Source organism: Pteropus medius, unplaced genomic scaffold, assembly GCF_902729225.1.
Source record: "Pteropus medius unplaced genomic scaffold, Ma_sr-lr_union100, whole genome shotgun sequence".
Lineage (NCBI taxonomy): Eukaryota > Metazoa > Chordata > Mammalia > Chiroptera > Pteropodidae > Pteropus > Pteropus medius.
Window position 1 is genome coordinate 15271205 of NW_024347791.1, and position 23517 is coordinate 15294721.

At 40.2% G+C, this 23517-nt stretch overlaps 1 protein-coding gene across 1 annotated transcript; it reads left to right on the plus strand.

Annotated features, from left to right (window-relative positions):
- Positions 1 to 1839: 1839 nt before the first annotated feature.
- LOC120615114 (protein lifeguard 2-like) lies at positions 1840 to 17900 on the plus strand. The gene is given in 10 exon segments (XM_039878289.1): positions 1840 to 1875; positions 1877 to 2150; positions 6062 to 6140; positions 6846 to 6899; positions 7594 to 7684; positions 11057 to 11094; positions 11179 to 11266; positions 12623 to 12712; positions 15392 to 15439; positions 17719 to 17900. Coding segments are annotated over 10 exon segments (951 nt in total). The 3' UTR covers positions 17872 to 17900.
- Positions 17901 to 23517: the final 5617 nt, after the last annotated feature.

Here is a 23517-nt window from a genome sequence, read left to right on the forward strand (position 1 = left end):
TATCAAAAAGAGAAATATTTCTTCTTCTCTTCAAAATGTAAATATTTTTCATATAAATAATAAATGCTCATTATAAAAAATTATACAATTCAGACTGTACTCCCCAACTCTGCTGTGTTAGAGATAACCACATTCATTTTTAATAGTATATCTTTTCAGTCATTGGAAATGTGTGCGTATATAAAACATTAATGTGATCTTACTAAATATTATTCTCTAATCTGACTTAAATTCAAAAGTACCTCAAAGTGAACTTACCACATCAATCCATATATATCAGGCTTTTCCTTGCCAAAATTAATTTAACTATGTCCTCATTTTGGATATGTAGCCTATTTTAAAGTTTTTGCAGTTACAAACAATGAATAATGTAATGAACGTCTCTATACATGTATGGTTGCCTATTTGTATGGGTATTTTTAGGGGCCATAAAAATATTTTAATTTCTTTTAAAATTAGGAGGAAATTTTATAATAATAACGAGTATACAATATACAATGAATCCATCCCAGATTACATATTTTTTATACCAATGCAGCCATAAAATATGCTTTTACACGTTTTTATGGAGAGGAGACCCATGAAGGTAATGTGCCCCCCACAAGTCCAACATGGTCCCGGTTGTCCATTTCCCTGCACCCTTGCAACTCTATTAATAATCTTTTTAGTTTTTGCCAGTCTTTTATGCAAATAAACAAACAAAAGGATATTATTTGTGACGTAGGTATCATCTCCTAAGTTTATTGACCATTTAAATTTCCTTTATGAATTGTCTATTTAGGTTCTTTTCTCACCTTTTAATTGAGTTGCTCATCTTTGTCAAAAAGTTTCTTTTACAGTATAGTAAATATTGCAAATTTTATTTTCACAATTTTGCATTTCAGATTTACTAATATCTTTTTATAATAATATTTAAAGTGTTCCTGTGCCCCAAGTCTGTCAAGCATTTCTTTTATATCATTCTTACAAAGGCTTACATTGATACTTTCATTGATACTTCATTGATACTTTCTTGTAGAATATCTATGGCTATTATTATTTCTGATAATATCTTTAATTCATCTGGATTGCATTTTTGTAAAAGATGTAAAAATAGCTATTAAATTTTGTTTTCCCATCATAGCTAATTGTTCCCACACCATGGGACAATAATTTAAAGTACCATTTTTATCAAATATTAAATTCTCATATATACACAAGTCTGTTTCTTGAATCTCTTCCATCCCATTGATCCATTCGTCTATTACCATGCTAGCACCACACTTCTAATGATATAGCATAATCCTTCTCTTTCAATTTTTTTCTTGATTACTTTCACACATTTATTCTTTCTGATGAACTTTAGAGTTACATTTTTAAATACCGAAAAAAAACCTTTCCCCATCTCTTCACCTGACTAACTCGTACTAATTTTGCAGCCTTGGCTTAAATCCCACTTTTTCTGGAAGCTTGGAAGCTTTTGGTAACCTCTTCTACACCTTGCATCTTCCTTCAGACTTTCTTAGGGGCTCATGTATCATCCTCCATTGTTCCTGGCCCTGATTATATTATTATTTGTTTAGTTATCTTCTCTTCCAAAATGTAAGCTTTCTGAGAGGGGAGGTGGTGAGGGCAGCTCCATACTTGGCACATAATTCCTTGCTGAATGAATTTATAAACATATTAATTTCATAATAGAATGCAAGCAATTTTACTCTATAGGCCTCATCTTAAAAATATTTGTTCATCATTCATTAGACAAATATTTATTAACCACTGACTCGGTGACTACTGTGCCAAGGGAATTAAAATTAAGGAAAAATCATTGAAATGTTATGAGGTTGCTACATTTGTAGTGGTATGATCATAAGGACCTGAATAACAATTTTCCCCCTCCAGGAAAATGGACTTGGGGGTCAGTGAACCAATAGACCTTAGTGCTGGAGATCATCAACATCTGATCCGGAAGGCAGCAGATGATAACGTCCAGACCAAATCTAAAAGGTCCTACAATACTTCACCTTCATTTGGGCAACAGCAAACTCATGGGGAACCACATTCAAAGGCTAGTAAGCAAGAGGATACCTTTGTGGTACAAATTTCAGATGAGACCACTCCCAATGACAGCAGTACTTTAGTCAACCCATTCTCAGAAGCATCTGTTCGCAGAGGTGAGAATAAAGAAATTACCTTTTTGGGAGAGAAAAGCAAATATTCTCTTAAAATGTTTCCACAGAGTAGATTGTCAGAAAGATTGAATTCACTTTTAATTTTTCCCAGTCATGCTTTACCATGAAACATGGTAAAGTGCTGCTTTAATAGATGGCCCCCAAGTGCTGCTTTAATAGATGGCCCCCAAGTTGTCCAGGGCATTCAGAAGTTCATAATAAACACATGATAGTGAAAAACTTGTGGTTTTCTTAGGAAATATGAATTAGTCATTGATTGTAGAATGTTTTTACCTACATATATTGTAATTCCATAATATCGACTTAGGTTTTAAAGAATATTAATTCAATGCCCTAGATATTAATTCAGTATAGGAAATACATTCAGCTGTGAATAACAGAAACCTAAAAAACTGTGCCTTAAATAAATAAACTTTTTTCTTTCATGAAATATGAAGTTCGAAGGTAGGCAATTCAAGGCAATACTACAGGTTCCCATGACCACTCTGCCACGATTAGGCCTTTTTAGGGCTTAGACAACTTGAAGGTGGACTATGAGCTTTGAATCCCATTGCTGTCTCACTGTGGCCCTCATCTTCCATCTTGTGGCTAGAAAAGTGCCTTCTGGAGCTCTAGCCTTCCAGATAGGAAAAGGTCAAGTCTAGTGTGCTGCCCTGACAAAACCAGGGGGCACCATTCATGGATAGATATCCTGAGAATCCTCCAGATCTGACCTCTTTTCAGAGGCTTTCCCAGAAACCACACCCAAGAGTTTCCAATTACATGTCATTGACCCTACCTGGACCACATGGCCACCCCCATCTGTAGTTTTTCAGTTAGTTCTATTGCCACCTTTTAACAAGATCTGGGTTGGATAGTGAGGAAGTCAAGGAGAATGGAAGTCACTACACAACTAGCCACCTCTGCTACAGGTGCCAATCTTTTATCACTGGGTATAGCACAAGGGGAGCATTGCTACATTTAGTCCCTACAACAACTCTGTAAATGAAGCCATTGTAATGCCATTTCACAGATAAGGAACTGAGGCTGAAGAGGCTGTAATTAAAACATGTAAAGCCTCCTCACCACTGTTAGAGTTTGTTGTTTGTATCTGCCTCCCCTGCAGTTAAAAATTATGTAGTATATGAAAAGAGGAAAGTGTTATGGAAACACAAGTATAGCAAGTAATAGATTAAGAGTTATGGGGCTAGGGGACTTTATTTTTTAAAAATAGCTTTATAGAGATATAATTCAGATATCATAAAATTCACCCCTTTTAAGTATACAGTTCGATGGTTTTTAGTATATTTACACAGTTGTACAAACATTGCCACAGAGAGAAACCCATACTCATTAGGAGTCACTCCCCATTCCTTCCTCTTCCCTGTCTCTGCCAACCACTAATCTACTGTTTGTCTCTATGGATTTGCATATTCTAGATATTTCATATAAATGGAATCATATAATATGTGGTCTTTTGTGATTGTCTTCTTTCACCAGCATAATGTTTTCAAGGTTCGCCCACATTGTAGCACGTGTCAGTACTTCATTCCTCTTTGTGGCTGTATAATATTCCATTGCCTGGATAGAAAGCATTTTGTTTATTTGTTCCTCAGTTGACAGACGTTTGGGTTGTTTCCATTATTTTGTTATTATGAATAATGCTGTGATCAACATTCATATATGAGTTTTTGTATGGACATATGTCTTCATTTCTCTTTCGTAAGTACCTAGAAATTGCTGAGCTGCATGGTAACTTTATGTTTAATGTTTTGAGGAACTGCCAAATTTTTCCAAAGTGGCTGCACAATTTTACATTCCAATCAGCAATGAAGGAGGGTTTCAGTTTCTCCACATCCTCATCAAGACTTGTTATTGCCTGTCTTTTTTATTGTAGCCATTATAGTGTGTGTGTGAAGTGATATCTCACTGTAGTTTTGATTTGCATTTCCTTAATGACTAATGATGCTGAGCATCCTTTCAGATGCTTTTTGGCTATTTGCCTATCTCTTTGAAGAAATGTCTATTCGAACCCCTTGCCCGCTTTAAAAAAAAAACAACCACCAATCATTATATAAGCTCTCATGATTTTGTGGGTTGACTGGGCTCAGTTGGGCAGTTCTTGTGCTAGTCCTGATTAGATGCTTGTATGCAGTTTTAATGAGATGGTGGCTGACACTGCAACGGCTATTACGACTCCTTGGCATGGCTGGCAGTTGGTGTTGGTTTTTAGATCTCATCTTGTGACTTGAGCTTCTCTTCACATGGCAGCTAGATCCCAAGAAGTATACCAGGTGGACAAGCCCCGATGTGCAAGCCATTTATCAAATCTCTGTTGAATCCCACATGCTAACTTCTCATTGGGCAACTCATACCATGTGGCCAAGCCCAGTGTCAGCATCAGTGTGGCAGGCACCAACTACCCAAGCTTTGCCCATTTTTAATTGGTATTTGTCTTCTTGTTATTGAATTGTAAGAATTCTTCATATCTTCTAGATACAAGTCCTTATCAGATACATGATTTGCAAATTTTTTTTCCAGGTTTAGAGCTTTGTTTTATTTTCTTGATGATATCATTTAAAGCATAAAGCTTTTGCTGTTGATGAAATCCAATTTATCTTTTTATTTCTTTCTTTGCTGGTGTTTTAGGTGCCATACTTTAAAAAAAAAAATCATTGCTTGATTCATGCTCACAATGATTTATACCTGTGCGTCCTTCCAAGAGTTTTATTTATGTTTATATCTATGTTCCATTTTTAACTAATTAATTTTTGTGTATGTATGACATGAGGAAGGGGTCCAGATTCATTCTTTTGTATGTGCATGTCCAGTTGTCCCAGCGACATTTGTTGAAAAGACTACTCTTTCTCCATTGAATTGTTCTAGCTAATTTGTTAAAAAATCAATTGACCATAAGAGATTATTTCTGGACTTTCAATTTTATTCCATTGACGCTCATGTCTAGTCTTATGAGGCTGGGCCACATTTAATACTTATTCTCTCACAGTCCCTATACATAGTAGATGTGAAATTAATGTTAACTAAATGAGTATTTTAATGTAGGCAGCACACATCTGGGTATATATGTTTTTATGTTTTCATTAACATAGATCAGTCCCATTTCTCTGTTGGCACACTTTCTATGCACAGAAACCACCCAGGACACAGTTATGATTCTATACATCAATCTTATGCAGCACCGTTTCATTTTTTTCTTTTAAAATTGTCATAAAGCCACAAAACAGTAACTGTCATTACCAGCACCGTATTCAGAGGGCCCAGGAAAACCTTTGCAGTAGGAAGTAAGCAAAAAGAGGCTCCAGCATACTCTGCACTCTGCCTTGGCATGCTATTCACTGGGAACTCCTTGCTCTTACTAATAATTCGTCAGCTTATCTAGTCTCTGCATAAGTAGGAGGGAAGTGAGTGGCTAATGGCACGTGGGCCGGAGAGAAAACCAGTAGAAAAGCTCTGCTAACTCCCTCCACACCCAAGGGGGTAAACGCCCTCTCTACCAGCTGTCCCTGAGGCTTCGGTCTGCTCCATTCTGTGCACAGGTGTGGCTGGATCCCTAATGATGGGCCTGTGACATTCCACGACTTGCATATCACTTTTGGGCTTAAGGGTGTGCATCATAAGGAATTAAATCCCTGAATTCATCTTTACAATTGGGCGACTTCCATGAATAAACCCTCAGATCTCAAAAAAAAAAAAATCTTGAACAATTCAGACTATTTCCTACAAGTTCTATTTCTGTTGTTATTTAATGGGCTAACTCTAAACTAGCACCCTCTTTCCAGTCCTCAAAAAATCAGAGGAAAAATTTCTTTTGTTAAGTGTCAAAAATAGGTAATTATACTTGTATTTTTACTTTTGAACATTGTGTCACAAAAATAATGTTTCTGTCTCCTCAGCTTTCATTGTAAAAGTGTTCCTGCTCCTGTCAGCTCAGCTGGTGGTCACTGGGGCAATTATCAGCCTGTTTCTTTTCTGGTAGGTCTTTATTACAGATGGAAATTAAATATTAAGTAGTGCACATTAATTCTTATTGAATCAGCTTGATTTAATTCTGATCATTAAAAAATTATTTTTTCTTAATCATTCATAGGATACACTGTTTCTATAGTTTTGATTTTCTGAGGCAACTCCTAGACCAAGGTGTTGGTGGGTTTCTAAAGTTTTATTTAAACTTCATAAGCCAAGAAAAATTTTTCTTATTCTTATTTTGGGCACTTTTCTTTTTTATTTCCCTTGAACTACTTCCACAAATAAAACTGAATAAAGGAAAAAAGGTGAAATTATGGAGGTCTTCGAGGCTGGAATCCTGTTAAATGTAGAAATTATTCCAGGGACTATCTGATCCATCACTGGTTAAAACCATCCTATGAAAATATTTATACACAAATATATGAGAAGTTGATTTCTTTTGCTTTAAACACGTCATTCTCAGTATTTTTTAAAATAAAAACTTCACTAGGACATTTGCATTTATCCAAATTTGACTTATAATTTATGACTACATCTTTTTATGAATCTATTTTAAGAACAAAGATACAGTTGTATGTTTCATTGTTTCATTCTCTGTCATTGTCAGTCATTTAGAGTTTCCCCTTCTCATGAGATTGTTTTACTTTTACTTAAATATTAGCAAATTTAACTCCTTATTGTTTAAAACTATTATTTTTTTTAAAAAACTAGGATGGATTTAAAAGCGTGGGTGCTCGCGAATGCTTGGTTCACTTATGCAATATTGTAAGTATTATTAGATTTAATAAAAAGTGGTTCTACTAGCTATTGATCAAGGTTCATTAAAAATTAGGTAAAGATATAACATTCTTGAAATGACGAAATTATAGAGATGAAAACAAGCAAATTAGTGGTTGCCAGGAGTTGTGTGTGTGTGTGTGTGTGTGCGCGCGCACACGTGTGCATGTGACCATAAAAGGATGGCAGGAGGACAATCTTTGTTGAAGTTTTAATGATGGGATAGTTCCAAATTTTGATTGTGATGCTGGTTACATGGATCTATCTATAGATTTCTGTCATAATCCTATGATATTGCTTTATATATATATACACTGTGGTAATAATATTAAATTATTGGTTTTGGTATCATACTATAAATGTGAAAGATATAACCATTGGGGGAAACCGATTAAAGGGTACAGTGTACTTCTCTGTCCTTTTGCAACTTCCTGTGAATCTGTAATTATTTCAAAATAAAAATAAAAATAAAAAAGAACCGACAGGCTGTCTGTGGATGGCAATGAGAAAAGTTAGTTTTAGAAGCTAAAAAAAGAGGTAAAGGTGATAATTCACATTTTTGTTTACTTTATAATACTTACTATTAGATAATATCATATAACGAGATCTATGTCTCTATCTACTTATATCAGATGATAGAATCATTAGAAACAAATAACACATGATTTTAAATTATCCTCAGCCCAGTATTTTTCATTCTACTTATTGTACTTGCTTGCTGTGGGAAACTCCGGCGTCAGGTGCCTGCAAATTACATTCTCCTGGGAATATTTGTAAGTAAACCTTGTTAGCACCCATTGTAGCTCACCTTTGAAATATATTTTTTGTCACATTATTAAATTCGTTTCTTTTATTGTAGAAAATCTTCCTGTGGAATAATACAGATGGAAATCGTTTGTGAAATTACAGTCTCTTGGCTGAATTCTGATTGTAACAAAGTCATAAACTTACTTAGGAGATAGTATCCACACCCTTTTAGTAGCTGGAGAATTTGGGGACCCTGGGCTACTGCTTTGTGCAGGCAAACTTGCCTCTGAGAGGCAGCACGGGGAACTCACTCCCACATCTGGGTTACATTTCATAACCCTTAGCCCAACTATTGCTGGACGGTGTCAGACACAACAACATTTTGTTATGGAGTGGATTCCACATTTAGTTCACAAATTCAAAACTTTATTTTTGTAAGATTTATTTTATTTCTATTTCAAGTTTCACTGGGAGGAGAAACCATCTCAGTTCTGCTTCTCTTTATTTCCCCACCTTGCATTTCAGTCCAGGAGGGCTTTTCCGGTGCTGGGTAGTTGGGGATTGGGGGGGACTTCTGGTCTTTGGCTCTTCTCGGTTATCCATGGCCCGGTTCCTGGTACATCAACGCCTCCTTGTGGAGCTTCCACTCACAAGGCCTCACCACATCCACCCTTTCTCTGTGGATCCGTGCGGCTCTGGGCCACAGAAACCTGTGTGGCTTCCTTTCTTGCAGCCAGTTCCTTTCTGTGCTGCCCAAGGGGACTCTAGGATCTCACCAACTCTCAGCAGGTACCTGGAGCTCTTAGATTTTAAAAACTTGAATACAATCTGAATTTCTACCACTTACCCCATATCCCGACCCAGAGGGTAGCTCCCTGGAAGGTCTCAGGGCCCCTCCTCACGGACTCAGCAGCATCGAAGCATCACTCCCCCGTTCCCTTCCTCTTCTTTCCACTTCCCCGTCTGGCCAAACCTCTTGCCCCCTTGCAAGTAGTGGTCTCCCCGAAACTCGCTGATAGTAAGTGTTTGCTCCTTTTGGAAAAATCCATAACAGTCTCAGCGTGAGTCAGTGTGTCTGCAAATGATTCTTTCTGGGAGAGTTTGCATTTCCTCCCGAGCACTGTTGACCACCCTCCTAATATGATGATTTATTGATTTATTTATTATCTGGTTTCATATCAGACTTGAAATAGCTTATACCCACAATATAAGATGAATTGGCGAGGAAATATGATGCAAGAAAAAATAAAATGAAATGAAAGCCAGTTGTTAGATTAGTGCACAAAACGCATAGTCCTGTGCATTTACTTGAGAGGGATGAGCCTGGATTTGGATCTGCGCCTCCTGGTGGCCAAAGCGAGCAAGGATTCATGGCATCCACACCACCGCAGTGTCCAGTGTGATTTCTATGTCAGGGAGAATAGTTTCCTCCTGAGGCCGGAGGAGACTGGCTCTCTGATGCCCACATTTTGGCATTTTTTCAGCTGCCAGAGCATTGAGGGGCCTTTCTTAGCTGGCGTGGGGACCCTGCTCATTGACCAGGTGAGCAAGTAGGGTCTCCCACTTCTGGCTCAGACCACACTCGGGAAGGGATAGGGCTAAAAGCAAACATAGAAAGATACTGGGACTCCTGGAGCAAAGCTGGTGGGGCTGGGGGTGGGGGTGGGGGGATTTTTCCAGGAATTTTTGAATTTTTTTATTCTAAAAATTTCAATGGTTTTAATGCATATTACAAGAAGAGATCAAAGTTGTTGGTCTCAAATGAAGCTTTCATTTCAGATTTTGCTGTTTGTCTAAAAGCAGATAACAGCTCAAGAGAAGAAATATTATCAAGGGGCAAAGAATTAGTTATATTTTCTAGACTTTACATTAGAAAACATATGGAGAAAACCATTTCGGAAAAGGAGTTGAGGGAAAATGGAAAACATGCACTGAAGACAGCTTTTGTCCCATAGAATTTTGGCACCTGGAGCTCAAGTTCTGAGCTCTTGAAGCCGTTAGGCAGATTCGACTGCTAAGGCCTCTTGTTACTCACTCTCACTCTTCGAAAAACTGAAGGGTGGCTTCCTGTTTGAAATCATTCCTTCTCCCTCTCCTTTCCATCCTCCTCCCTTCATTCTGTCTGTCAGTTACACACACACACACACACACACATGCACACACACGCACACACATACACACTTCTTTCATGTGCTGCTAAAGATGGAGAAATGTGAAGCAACTGAGCAAGTAGAAGAAGAAAATCTTGAGAGGAAGGTCGGAAGCAAGAACATTATTAAAATATCATGTGTATGGGGAATAGATACACTTTTTAAAAATCCTATAATGGATATAAAGACAGCTTACTTGGCATGTGTAACAAAGTAGAGAATCAGAAACTTACGGCGTTTGGTAAATTGAGAGGCAGTCCAAGACTCTCGGGACCCGAGTTCTTTTCCAATCTCCAACTGTATGTCGTTGGCCAGCTGGAGAAGTTCAAAGCCCCTGTAGCAGTCCTAGCACTGCGGTTAGGATGTGTCCTCATTTTTATTCCTTGAGACTGGTAGATTCTTTTCTGGCTCTTGCCTGTCAGCAGAGTCTCCAGATTCGCCTCTGACATCCTAGCAGCTGGAGAAGGTCCCTAGGCCCTGCAGCCACCGCTCACTGCAGTTCTCACGTGTCCTGACCGCTGTCCTGGGGCCTGACTGCTGGCCTGGGCACATCCTCGTTGCCTTTCTTGATCTCACCCTTCGGGGTGACTGCCTGCTGGCTCTCGGCAGTTGCCACTCTCCACGCTGCCCCATATCTAGCTCCATTTGGCCCACGGAAACACTGCAGCCCCAATAAAGCCCTTTTCCGAGCCCGGATCAGCACCTACAGGTGAAGCTCACACTCTGCAAATAAATGCCCTCCAGCCCCCTCCTGGTTCTGGGACAGTCTCAATCCTCGTCCCATCTGGGAGATTTGAAGAACTATTTTATTCTCACTTAAGCACCATGGGAAAGGTCAATACTGAAACTGCTGGTGAAGCAATAGTAGAAATAGCATGTCCTGCTCTGATAAAATGTTATGATTCTGTGTGGATGGCCTCATTTGATTAACTTTTTACATTGATTTCCACATTCCCAATCAACACATATTTAATCCACTTGATATGTTGAAAGTTACTATTGTGTCCTAAGAAATTTTTACTAATAAAAGAGCTTTCTCTTGTCAGTCTTAGGGAGAATATTAAGAGAGAATATAAAAATCTACTATTTTTTAATAATTAATTGCCCTATAGCTTGTGTGCTAGAGTTGTGTATATTCTCACCTACCTCCTAGACTCTACCAAAACACACACACTTCAAATCATCTCCTTCAGATTCTGGGCCTCAGAAATCATCAGGCTTCTGATTTATTGTGAATTTTGTTTTTAGACAATTCTTCAAGGTCTGCTACTGGGAGCCATAACAGTGTAAGTCTCTGATACACGTTTTCTTTTTGTGAGTGTTCTTTTCTTCGAATGTATGTGAACAATAATCACAGTCTCTGTTTTTAGTTTCTATAAAGCCGAGGAGGTGTTATGGGCAACAGCAGCAACGGCTCTGGTGACATTATCACTCACTTTATTTGCTCTTCAAACAAAAGTAAGTGTTATTGCAACAGATTTCTGTCATAAGGGAGTGTGCGCACAGGGTCCTCTGCCCCTCCTGACCCGTTCTCCTCCCTCCTCCTCCTGTTCTCTGCTGTCCCGTGGGACTCACCTGCCTCCTGGCCTCCTCATCTTCTGGCTTTCCTAGTAACCACATTTAAGAAGAAAAAAGAAACAGGTGAAATTATTTTTAATAACATATTTTACTTAATCCAATACATGCAAAGTATTATCATTTCAACGAATAGTCAATATAACAAAAATGTCAATGAGATAGTTTACATTCTTTTTTTCAAAATAAATTTCAAATCCAGTGAGTACTTTATATTGATAGCACATCTCAATTTGGACTAGCCACATTTCAATGCTCAGTAGCCACGTGTACTCAAAGCACAGCTGGGGACAAACTTTTAGCAAGACCAGAATCACCTGGAAAGCTTGTTAAACCAGACTGCTGGGCTGTACCCCTGGACTTGCGGCTTTGTGTGGCCTGTGGGGCCCAACAGTTTGTATTTCCCAGGTGGTGCTGATGCTGCTGGTCTGAGAACCACACTAGGTGATGTAGGACTTCAGTTAGTCTTTTGGTGTGTTAAGTGTAGGGAGTGAAGAGGGAAATAAAGGAATTAGGAAAATGCTCTTGCAAGAAAATATCTTGGATCCAAAGGTCTTCTTTTGCTGCACAATCCAAAATTTTCCAGGCCTAAAGATGAATAGTCCCCTTTCTTTAATAAATCTTAATCTCCCCCAAGCTGATTTGGTCACTGATTTATAAAGGCAAAACCAAAAAGCATATTAACTTCAAAATTACAAAAGAATAACTAACAGTAATTTTCAAAAGCTTAGTATATATTTGTTATTAAAATACATGCATACAAATGTGAAAAAGGTACCCAGTTAACATCTTGGTCTATTTCATTAATGTATTCTATGCACATGTTTTAAAAAATATAAAGAATTATGATCATACTTACATACGCATTTACATACAACTTATTTAATGTAGCTTTTTTAACATGGGAAATTTCATTTAAATACAAACATAGAATAACATAATGAACCTCCATGTACCCATTACCAAGTTTTAAAAATTATCAACTCATGCTCCTGTTACTTCATTCATACTCCTACCCTCTTCCCCTCCTGAAGCAAGTCCCAGTCACTATGACACCTTTTATGTAGCATTTTCAGGGGGTAGGGCTAATGGAGTTCCATGGTTCTTGGAACTGAGCAGGGTAAATTATTGGCATATGGGCCAGTTTCTGTCTGTGGAGTATAAGATGCATCTCTAAACATCCTGAAATTCCTTATAGGTGATCATTGAATTGTTTTTGTGTTGTTTGTGTTTCTTCAGTGGGATTTCACCTTGCTAAATGGAATTCTATTCGTTTTACTCTTCGTACTTATTATCTACGGAATCCTCTTACTCTTCATACGATCGTATGTAAGTGGGATCTCCTTGGGAAACCTCAGAGAATTGTCAGAAATCTAGAATGACGTGCTGGTTGCGTTAGCCTGAATCCTCTGCGAAGCAGACACTGAGATGGGTGAAAAACGGGAGGACTTTCATAAGGAGAAATGTCTGTGAGAGCAAAGGGGCGGGGGGAGCCGACAAAGGCTGGAAGAGCTGTCCGACCATGAGGGCAAATGTGACCCCACGTGACGGAGAGGGAAGGACATCGGGCAGGAATATTCTAGACCTGGTGCTGTCTCAGGGGATCCTTGAGCTAAAGTTGACCGTCACGGTGTAGTAGTCCTGTGTTCCCTAGAAAGGGTCCTCTGCTCCCGCCAACGCCCGAGAAGGGTGAGGTGGTCCGGGAGCGCGTTGCAGGCACAGCCACGGGGGCCCTTGGTCAGTTACACTCCCTCCGGGTAGCTGGAGGTCTGAGAGGCCCCTCCGCGTGGCCCCCTGCTGTGGTGTGGTTGTGGGGTGGGGTGGCGTGGATAGTAGGCCTGGGGCATGAAGATGGAGCTGGGGCCTACAGCTGTTCTCTGAGAGGATCTTGCGGCGAAGCCACCCACAGGGTCAGGTGCCTTCTTTTATATGCAGGTGCTGCTTGTTTAAAGTGATGGAAGAGGGGAGCTGGGCTTGTTGGGACTTTTCCAACAGCAGCTTAGAGGAGGCTCCTTATTTTCAATTCCAGTTTTTTTTTGTTTTTGTTTTTGTTTTTTTGTTTTTTTTTGTTTTTACTTACATACATTCATTGACTTCTTACTAAATACCAGACATAGGCCCATGTGTTTTTCATGTAGGCATAAAATTTAATTCTCACAACATTCCTGAAAAGTACCTATCTCATGTATTTTCTAGATAAAGAAAACAGGCTCAAGAAATTAAATAATTCATCTGAGTTCACACCAATAGCAAATGGGATCAAAGGCAGATCTGTGTGGCCCTGGTGCCCACACTCTTTCCACCATATTGTGTCATCATGGACTGAGGCCGGAGGGGTGGAGAAGTAGACACATGGGATCTGGCCTTGTGGTCCGGCTGCCAGTGGCCCTTGTGTAGAGATCCGACTGGAGGCCTGGTCCACTGAGGACTGGCCTGGGGCCTGTGGCTATTTGACTAATGCCCCAAGGCCAACTTGGTCCAGTTGCTGAATCAAAGAACTTCTTTGGCAACAAGTGGACTTACTACATGATCTTCAGACATATAACCAACAGTTCTGTCTGAATTGGTTTATCTTTATGAGTGACCATGTAGGCTTATGGCTTGGGAGGTAGCATCTGCATTTTAGAGCTAGATCCAAAGCTATCTCAAAGATATGCCTTAACGAGCCACAGCGCTCCATTTATTATTGTCGATGGTAGCACAGATATTGGTAGTAATAATACAAATATTTATTAGGTGGGTTCCGTGGGTCTTTGCAATACGTGCAGACAGAAACTGCTTCCTCCTAGATAGAAGAGCCCCAGTTCCCATTCTAAATTTCCTTTATACATGTCTACCAAATATAATCTTACACATGCGTTTAAGTGGAAGACTTTGACAGAACCCGTCCTAAGTATGCTTGTTTGACTTTGGCAATTTTGAATTCTTCAGACTCAAGCAATCGGGTGTTTTCTTACCATTAGCTCAGTGTGGAAACACTGTGCTTCCCACACTGTGCCACTGACTCTTGGTTCCGTCCTTTACCAAGACCCTTCCCTTCTTAGCAGACTGCTCCGTCCGTCCCTCTAAGACCAGCTTTTTCACCCTGAAGAGTGAATGCCATTGTTTCTCTCAGTTGTTATAGACCACTTCCTTTTCCTCTCTCCATACAGAGCCAAACCCTTTAGCATTTAGACCAGTCTCAAATTCTGATAAGGGCTGTTTTGGTTGCAAGGAACAGATTCTGCTCAGACTAGCTCGAGGCAAAGACCCAGAGAAGGTCATGGAGCTCCTAGGTGTGGAGAAGAGCCAGGAATCATGAGAATGGAAATTCCTCTCTCGGGCTGAGTCGATCGGCCACCTCTGCTTGTACAGTAATAGCTCTCGCACTGGCTAATGATACAGCAGCCTTTGCGCTTGGATCCCTCTGTCCTGAGAATTGATTTCTGACTGGCCTGGCACATCTGTTTGATCCCAGTCACATACGAGCTTCCTGGTCAGTGACGAATTTCACTGCTGTTGGAGTGAATGTCTTTCAGCTCTCCTTGGTCACCTCTAGCGTGGTGTGTGAGGGTCGCCATGTTCCCAGGGCACCTGTTCTGAGAACTGAGGATAGGGCAGATTCTCTAGAAGGGCTATGTGGATGGGGCAAAAAGTGAAACATATCTAGTACATTCTGCCCTATCATGGACTGAGGCCAGAGGGGTGGAGAAGTAGACGCATGGGATCTGGCCTTGTGGTCCGGCTGCCAGTGGACACAAGATGTCCTTCTTTCCTTCATGCACAAGATGCATGCATGAGCATTTATTTGATGAACCTTCTTTGGCACATGCAAGGCTAGTCTTCATTTGCTTACTGAATGGAATCGAGGCGATGCTGTTAACGTACTATATTCTAAAAAGATGAATCCCCCCACGGATTTGACTTTCCTAGGAAATATTAGGTCCTTATCTAACAGCAGCGGCTTAAGTGAGCCCTTTCGTTATTCCCAATCTTCTTAATATACCGTTGTTTCCTTTCTTTATGCAGTGGTTGCATCTAATGTATGCAGGACTTGGAACTGTGGTCTTCTCACTTGTAAGTCCATTTCTCCCTCTCTTTGACAAAGAATATGGTATATGCATTGACATACCCCTTAAGCCCTGTACTAAGCTCGAAGTCAAAGAATCAGTAATTCACTGGAAAGCCCTCCAGGCAGCCTCTTCCTCCTCCTCTTTTTATAAAGATAATTTTTTAAGTTCGCAGCAAAATCTAGAGAAAGGTACACAGATTTCCTGTATACCCCTGCCCCACACATGAGTGGCCTCCCCTATTTTCAACATCGCCTACCACAGGGGTACATTTATTACATGGATGAAGCTACATTGACATGTCAGTATCACCCAAAGTCCATAGTTTACATTCAGGTTCACTCATGGTGTTGTACATTCTATGGGTTTGGATAAATGTATAATGAATGATATATTCCAGCATTATGGTATCATACGGAGTATTTTCACTGCTCTAAAAATCCTCTGTACTCTTTGCCTATTGATCCCTCTTCTATCCCCAACCCCTGGCAATCACTGACCTTTTTACTGTCTTCAAGTCTTACCTTTTCCAGAATGTCATATAGTTGGAATCATACAGTATGTAGTCTTTTTAGGTTGGCTTCTTTCACTTAGTAATATGCACTTAAGATTCATGGCTTGATGGCACATGTTGTTTTAGCGCTGAGTGGTTTTCCATGCTCTGGATGTACTACAGTTCCCGAAGGACATCTTGGTTGCTCCCAAGTTTTGGCAGTTTTGAGTAAAGCTGCTCTAAACATTTGTGTGTAGGATTTTGTGTGAACATGTTTTCAACTCCTTTGAGTAAATACCAAGGAGCACGATTGCTGGATCATAGGTAAAAGTAACAAACTTTACCCCAAATTGCTAGAATCAGGGAAGGGGAAGAGAAAATGGAGAGAAAGGACTCGGTGGTCCAGGCGAGGCACCTGCTTTGGTATCTCCCAGCCTCGGCTTCTGGACTGCCTTCTCTGCCACTCTGCTCACTCACATGATCTCCCCTTCTCAGAGGCTCAGTTACTCACCTGCCTCAACTAGGTTGTTCCCATGTTACATGACACAGTGTCAGTAATGGACTGGTGTGAGGCTACCCGATTCCTTTCCTCCTGTTTCTTTCCTCCCTTCCTGCTCATTCTTTAAAAGCCCAGATGAGAATCAGAACCAAGGGAGAGCCAATACCTGGATTGCCTGGGATAGGTTTCACTGAAAGAAATATTTTTCTAAAATAGATTATTTTAAGGAAGCTGTAACCCCCTTACCCCCAGCCGCAATTTATCTATGATCTTTCTGATGGGGCTCTGCCTCGGAGCACTGAACTCTTAGTCTAGAGTCTGGATAGAAGAAGTGAGGAGCTGCTTGCTTGCTTTTCCTCCCTCTAGCAGTGGTCCCCAACCTTTCTGGCACCAGGGACTGGTGCCCCTATGAGAATCTAATGTCTGATGATCTGAGGTGGAGCTGAGGCGGTGATGCTAGTGCTGGGGAGCGGCTGCAAATACAGATGAAGCTTCACTCGCTCACCCACCACTCACCTCCTCCCGTGTGGCCCAGTTCCTAACAAGCCTTGGACCAGTACTGTTCCATGGCCTGGGGTTTGGGACCCCTGCTCTAATGTACTCACATTGCCCAGTTCTGCTCACTTCGCTACAAACACAAGGATGAGAGGCCTCGCTGACTTTTTTTCTTGATGGTTTAAGAACTCATAATTTTACTTACTGCAGCTAAGCCAAAACGATTATTTGAGGGGTTATTTAATCATATACTAATCTCCTCTTTTCCTCATTCTATTTTGAAAATACTGACATCATCAGAAAGCCATCCTCAATGTTAGGGTTTGAAAATACTATCAACCAAAGCTCTAAGAATTCAGTATTATTGCTGTGTGTGAGTCTAAATATTGGGGAACCATCTTTATTTTCATTCTTCATTCAGTGAGAGCATGTGGGGAAATTGCAAACACAGGGCATTTTGTAGTTTACTTTTGTGTCCAGTCTGTCCAGCTGGTCTACATCATGATTAACAGTGCAAAGTTTTCTGGACTTGGAAGGCAAAGAAAGCTCACAGATCTGGTCCCGCCAAGCTTCAGGAAGACAAAAAACAAAACAAAAAACAAAAAAACACTTGCTCTAACAGAACACAAACTTGGGGGCATCGTGAATGGTTGAGGCTGTAAGAATGACATATATAACGACAAATCGACTTTTTGTAATATATTTATTGATGCTAAGATATTTTTTCCCAGATAGTTTAGGACACTTAGTTGATAGAAATGTACAACTTAAATAGTGAATTCTTCTTTTTTTCTTTAAGTACTTGGTGATGGATGTGCAGCTGATGGTGGGAGGGCGCCATCATCATTCTGACATGGACCCTGAAGAGTATGTTTTTGCTGCTCTGAACATCTACTTGGATATAATTGAAATTTTCTTTTTTATTTTACAATTGATAGGACTGGTACGGTAGTTATATGGCCAAGGCTGGCTTGTGTTGGAAGGAAGGAAAGAAGGACATCTAAGAAGTGTTGCCAGGCTCAGACATGCAGAGGTTACCACTTCATAAGCTCTTTTATTTTAAAAAATATTTTTAAATACATATTTTTTTTTTCAGATGAAAGCAAGCATTCAGTAGATGGTAGCTACAGCTGTTATATTTTTAATTCTATTGTCACATTGCTAAACTTTTTGGGGGACATTTCTGATATTTATTAATTCAAAAGATATCAAAAACTCGTAAGATGCCCATTACTTTGTTGAAGTTTTCCAGGCACTATTTAAATATGTAAACAACATTTCTCTGTGTGAATAAAATTGATTACAGAAACCTATATTTATTCCATTCTCTTGATTTGGACTTTCGGTGGAAATATTATGGCACAGTCTGACTTTTTTTTTTTTTTTTTTTAAGAGTAAGCTAAACCAGAGAATCTTGCCTTTCTTCTGGATTCCAGAGTCAGACTGGAGAGAATAATCGTATCTACCTGGTAGGGCTCAGAGAGGGTTAATGAAGCTAATGTACATGAAGAGCTCAGGATGGAGCATTATCTGCTGTTATCACCGTCCCACCTATACTTCTGGGCTTAACCACATCCTCTGATTGTCTGGGATGACCGGCCTCCTTGGAAGCTTCATAACCTTTTAAAAAATTATTTTAACTTTAATTGTAATAAGTTACACATAACGAAATTTATCGTCTTAACCGGTTTTGAGTGTACAATTCAGTAGCATTAAGTACACTCACATTATTGTGCAACCAATCTCTAGAAATTTTTCATCTTGTAGAACTGAAACTCCATATCTATTAGTCAACAGGACGTCCCACGCATTTTGTACTGACTTATGTGTTTACACATATCTTATGTAACTGATTTGATTATGTTCCTAAAGGACACAGCCTAGGCAGATTTTTACAACCCTCCTGGAGTCTCACACCTTGTTGATGAGAAAAATTTTCCAGAGATGTAAAAGCTCACACCGTCAAATCCATCCAAATGAACCTACATCTACATCCCTGCCTCACTTGTTTCTAGTTCCAGGGGTTGGTCCAGCCAGTCTCTGGTGCTTGCCCGTTAGGAAGAATGTAAGTCACGTCTGCAGGATAAACAAAGGCACAGAACGGACTCACTGCTGTTGTGCTTCAGGTGGTCCAAGGAGGTGTTAGAAAAAAAGATTTATGGGGAGGGATGGTTGTGCCAGGTGTTGGAGGACCTTAACGGTCAGGCTCAGGACGTCAGACTGTCTCGTAGGCATAAGGTTTTGGTTGCAGTATCGCGGCGAAGACACTGCTTTAGGAGAATTATTCTGGTCACGGTGGGTGGGTTAGTGTGGAGAAGAAAGGTATTAGAGAGAGGGAGGTTGTCTGAGGCTAATGCAATAACATACACTTAAAGCACAAAGGACGAACTAGGATGATAAATGGGGTAGAATGAATCAATCATATGTGATCAAGATAATGGACAAAAAGGCTTGGTGAGAGTTGATGTGCATTTGGATGGATCTGTAGGGATAGGGAGAATTAAGGATGTCCCAGAATTTACTGTGGATAATTGTCACTAGAATAAGGCCATCTTAAGAAGAAGAAAGGAGGAGATGGCTTGGGGAGTTATGAGGTAAAGTGATAAACCTAAATTTAGATACTTTGAATATGTGGAAACAGTAGAAGTGCTAACCGGGCAGAGTTTTGGAGGCAGGAATGGATGTCGTGGAAGGAGAGGCCAGACCCTGAGAGACCCAAGTCTGGCTCTTCTACCTCTAGAAGGAAACTCAGGGACAGGCAAAACCTGTGTGTTTTTGCTTCCCATCTCTGCTCCCCCTTCATTTCCAGGATAGGGGAGATTTTGGATATGTTTGAAGGCAGAAGGAAATGAAGCTACTAGAAACAGGGAAAACCGAAAGTGAGTAGGGAGAGGAGATGGCTTTGGATAGGCCGAGGGCCCTTTTCTTCCAAAACTAGAGAGAAGGACTAAGACATTCACTCGTGCCAGCCTCTTTTGAAGTGGAAGAGAGGAAACTTTGAGCAGAGAAAGCAGGGAGGAAGGAGGCCTGCAGAGCCCGTGTTGGGGGACTGGAGTCTGGAGAACCCAGATCTGCCTGGCCACGGCTGGGCATGTGGGAGTCAGCCAGAGCAGGCTGGGATAATCCTTCCTCCCTTATCAAAAATATAAGAGGAAACAAGTGAGTAAAGCGAAGGAGCTGCTCAAAATGGCCACAGTCAAGAGCGAAGAGTTCCACTTTGGAAATCATTTGAATCGCGGATTATAATAATTCTGTGATGACTATGGACATGACAGCGTAATTCCTTTATCATCAATCTGAAATGGATTGATTGGTTGGAGATTTAGACTTGGGCTAGCCTTGTCAGCACAGTCTGCGATGCTATGGTAATGCAAATTAGGTAGACTATATTAGAATTAGACTGCAAAATAGAGACTGTGGAAATAAAAGGCTAATTGGGGCAGAAAGTTTGAGTCCTTCCAGTGAGGAGTTCAGTTCTGGTTCTCCAGAGGTCCAGAGTTAATTGTAAGGTAGTCCAACGTGGAACTCAAGTGAACACTGACCGGGCAAAACAATTTGCAACTCCCATTTGTCTTTTTTTTTTTGCTGGGGCCAGACATTTGTGTTATAGCTTTTCTGTGATTCCTTTTTATCCCAGCAATTGCTTTAGAATGTTTCTGCCATTTCCCTGGTCCCCTAAAGGAAACCAGGTGCCAATAGAGGCAAATTTTGAGTGAACTAAACCTTCAAAGTGCAATTCTGAAATTGTTAATAGTAGTGTAAATCTCTAAAATTGGTGCAAGCTGAGCCTCTGGATAGCCAGACACTTCTTGCCCTCCCGTTTATTATCCAAATTGCAGCCAATTGGAGAGATGTAGAACTGAGAGGAGCTGACAGATCATAGTAGACTTGAGGTCAGTAAAATATCCCGGGGTTTCCTGAGCCAAATGCCTCTACCTTTCAGGACTCAAAAAGCTACCACTTCTACAAAGGGGGGTTCTTGACATGAGATTAACGTGTCCCCTCCACAGACATTAGAGATGCCAAAGTGTGGAATAACTTTGCTGGAGGAAAGACAGACTGAACCCAGAACCGAAATCACAATTTACAATATACACACAGCAAACGCAGAACAACTTTGAACTGGCCCTTGAGCAAAATGAAGATTATGGAATCGTAAGGGCCATACCCTGTGAGAGAATCTTACAGAGATAGGGGAGAAAAAGCAGCAAGCCTGATTTGGAGAAAGTGCTTACAGGGAAAACATTATCAAGGTATTATATGGCTTGGTACTAATTCTCCTAACACGAACATTATGTATATGAACGGTTCATTTACATAAGGAGTCAGAAAACTAAGGCTCCTGGGCCAAATCCAGTCTGTTTTTATAAACAGTTTTATTGGAATTTAGCCACAGCCATTCATTTGTTAGCTGTGGATGCTTCTGTGCCACAGCAACAGAATGGGACAGTAGTGAGAGACTGTATGGCCCATGAAGTCTAACATAATTATTATCTGGCCTTTTACAGAAAACTTTGCCAACCCCTGATTTATATAATTAAAATGTTAAGATCCTAATAGTTGAATTGACAAGCACAATGTGTTTGAACTGATTTTTACTGAAGTATGAAAGCTATTATAAATTGCTTCAGGAAGTTGGTTTTTGGTAACTGCCAGATAAGCACTGTTAACTGAGAATTCTGCTATGTATAAAACATAGATGTAGGAAGTACATCCGTCTGTCTGTCCATCTTCTTTTATAATTACAACACTTGGTAACTCTAGCATATTTTGCTTTTAAGTTCTACAGAATTTACATAATTACTTATGTAGAGTAAGTTCTATCTTAATCAATCTATTTGCTCCCAGGGAAGCCTTTTGAGTCCGAACCGCTTCAGTGTCTGGCATGAAGGTCAGAGGCCATCTCCAGCATGGATGAACTGCGCAGGGAGAAGGATAAGGAAATTAGATGGACTCTTCTGGTCTCTCTGGAATTCTTTATCACAGCTCTTCATTTCTAGATTTAACTAAATTTACAGATCTCAAATAAATCTTTTGAATTTAAGTGCAAGCACTATAGTCACATACGCCTATGGGATTACCTGCTGTTTCAGATTAGCCCTATCTCCACTACTTCAGTAGTTTCTTTTTGTGTTTATAATCTGTCATTACTACAGCAAAGTCCTGAAGATGGGAGTAACCTCTGAAATGTGAGCAAGTAGAAGAGAAAGAGACTTAAGAGCTTATCCAGCAAAAAACCTGGGAGGACCCTCTAAGGCTTCTGTGTCTGGATGTCTTAGCAAACATTCCTGCGTGTATACCTGCCAAAGGCTTTGGTCCCAAAGTCATGGTGAATTAATTCCACACAAGAAAGTAAGGTTAGCTGGAAAGCCTGAGGTTTCGCATATTCTCCTGGCATCAAGAAAATCTTCCTGCGTACAATAGGGACGCACTGGACAATTTGTTCCTTCACTTAAGTTTCTGCTGTCCTAGCACCGCATTAGGCATTCCCGTTGTCTCAGCAATGTTCCCCACCACACACAGCCTGTTGTGTGAGTCTATTGTATGTGCCATTACATAGTGGTGATGACTTGATTAACAGAAATTCTAACGCTTCTATGACAATCTTTTGATTTGGGCATTTAGTGAGGACTCTGAACAAGACACGCTTGTTAGGGTCAGCCAATCAAATGAGTAGATTCATTTGTTTTCAATATTAGAAATTCATCTTTTGAGAAGAGAGTCCACAACTGGAAAATCTGTCAGGAGTGGTCCCAGATCCAAAGATGTGTAGCGTATTTGTGAATCGACTCAAGATCTCCACAGCAGGTAATGGAAGCTTATAGAAAAAGAGAGGAAAATCCATAGAAGAATTCAGGTTATACTTTCTATAACACCCACAAACTCGGCGCCTATCATTTACTTTTAACTTTTGTTTTTATATTATCCCAAGTGGGTATTTCCTCATCTAGCTCTAGGTATGGTTTGGTGAGTGCATCTATCTATATACAAGTGCTCCTAGGTGAAAGCACTCTTTCAAGGCCAGCACACAGTTATCCAGGTTCTTTTTAAAATCAGTACACCACACTGCACTCACAGGCTCAAAGAATGTCAATGGCCAAAATGTTGTGGCATATATCTGACATTACTGTCAAGAACGAATGTTGGCAGTGTCCATATCATTTGGTCACTCCGAGTCTTTGAAACAATTGAATCAACTGCTGAAGATATCTTCAATGGCCACCAAGTCCTAGCACTGCTGACAGCTCACAATGTACTACGATAACATTTATTTGACGGTTGCTCTAAAGCAGGGGTCGGTGAACCATAGCTAGCATGCCAAATTTGGCCTGCTTTTTTTAAAAAAAATTTTTATTTTGAAATATAGATTCACAGGAAGTTGCAAAGATAATACAGAGAAGCTCTGTGTGCTCTTTACTCAGTTTCCCCACTCCCCAAGGTTATCTTACAAAACGTACAATAACGAAACCAGAAAACTGAAATTGGTACAATATGTATGTATAGTTCTATGTTATTTTATCACATGTACAGATTCATGTAGCCACCACTGCAACCAAGATACAGACTAGTCCATCATCACAGGGATGTCCCTTACGCT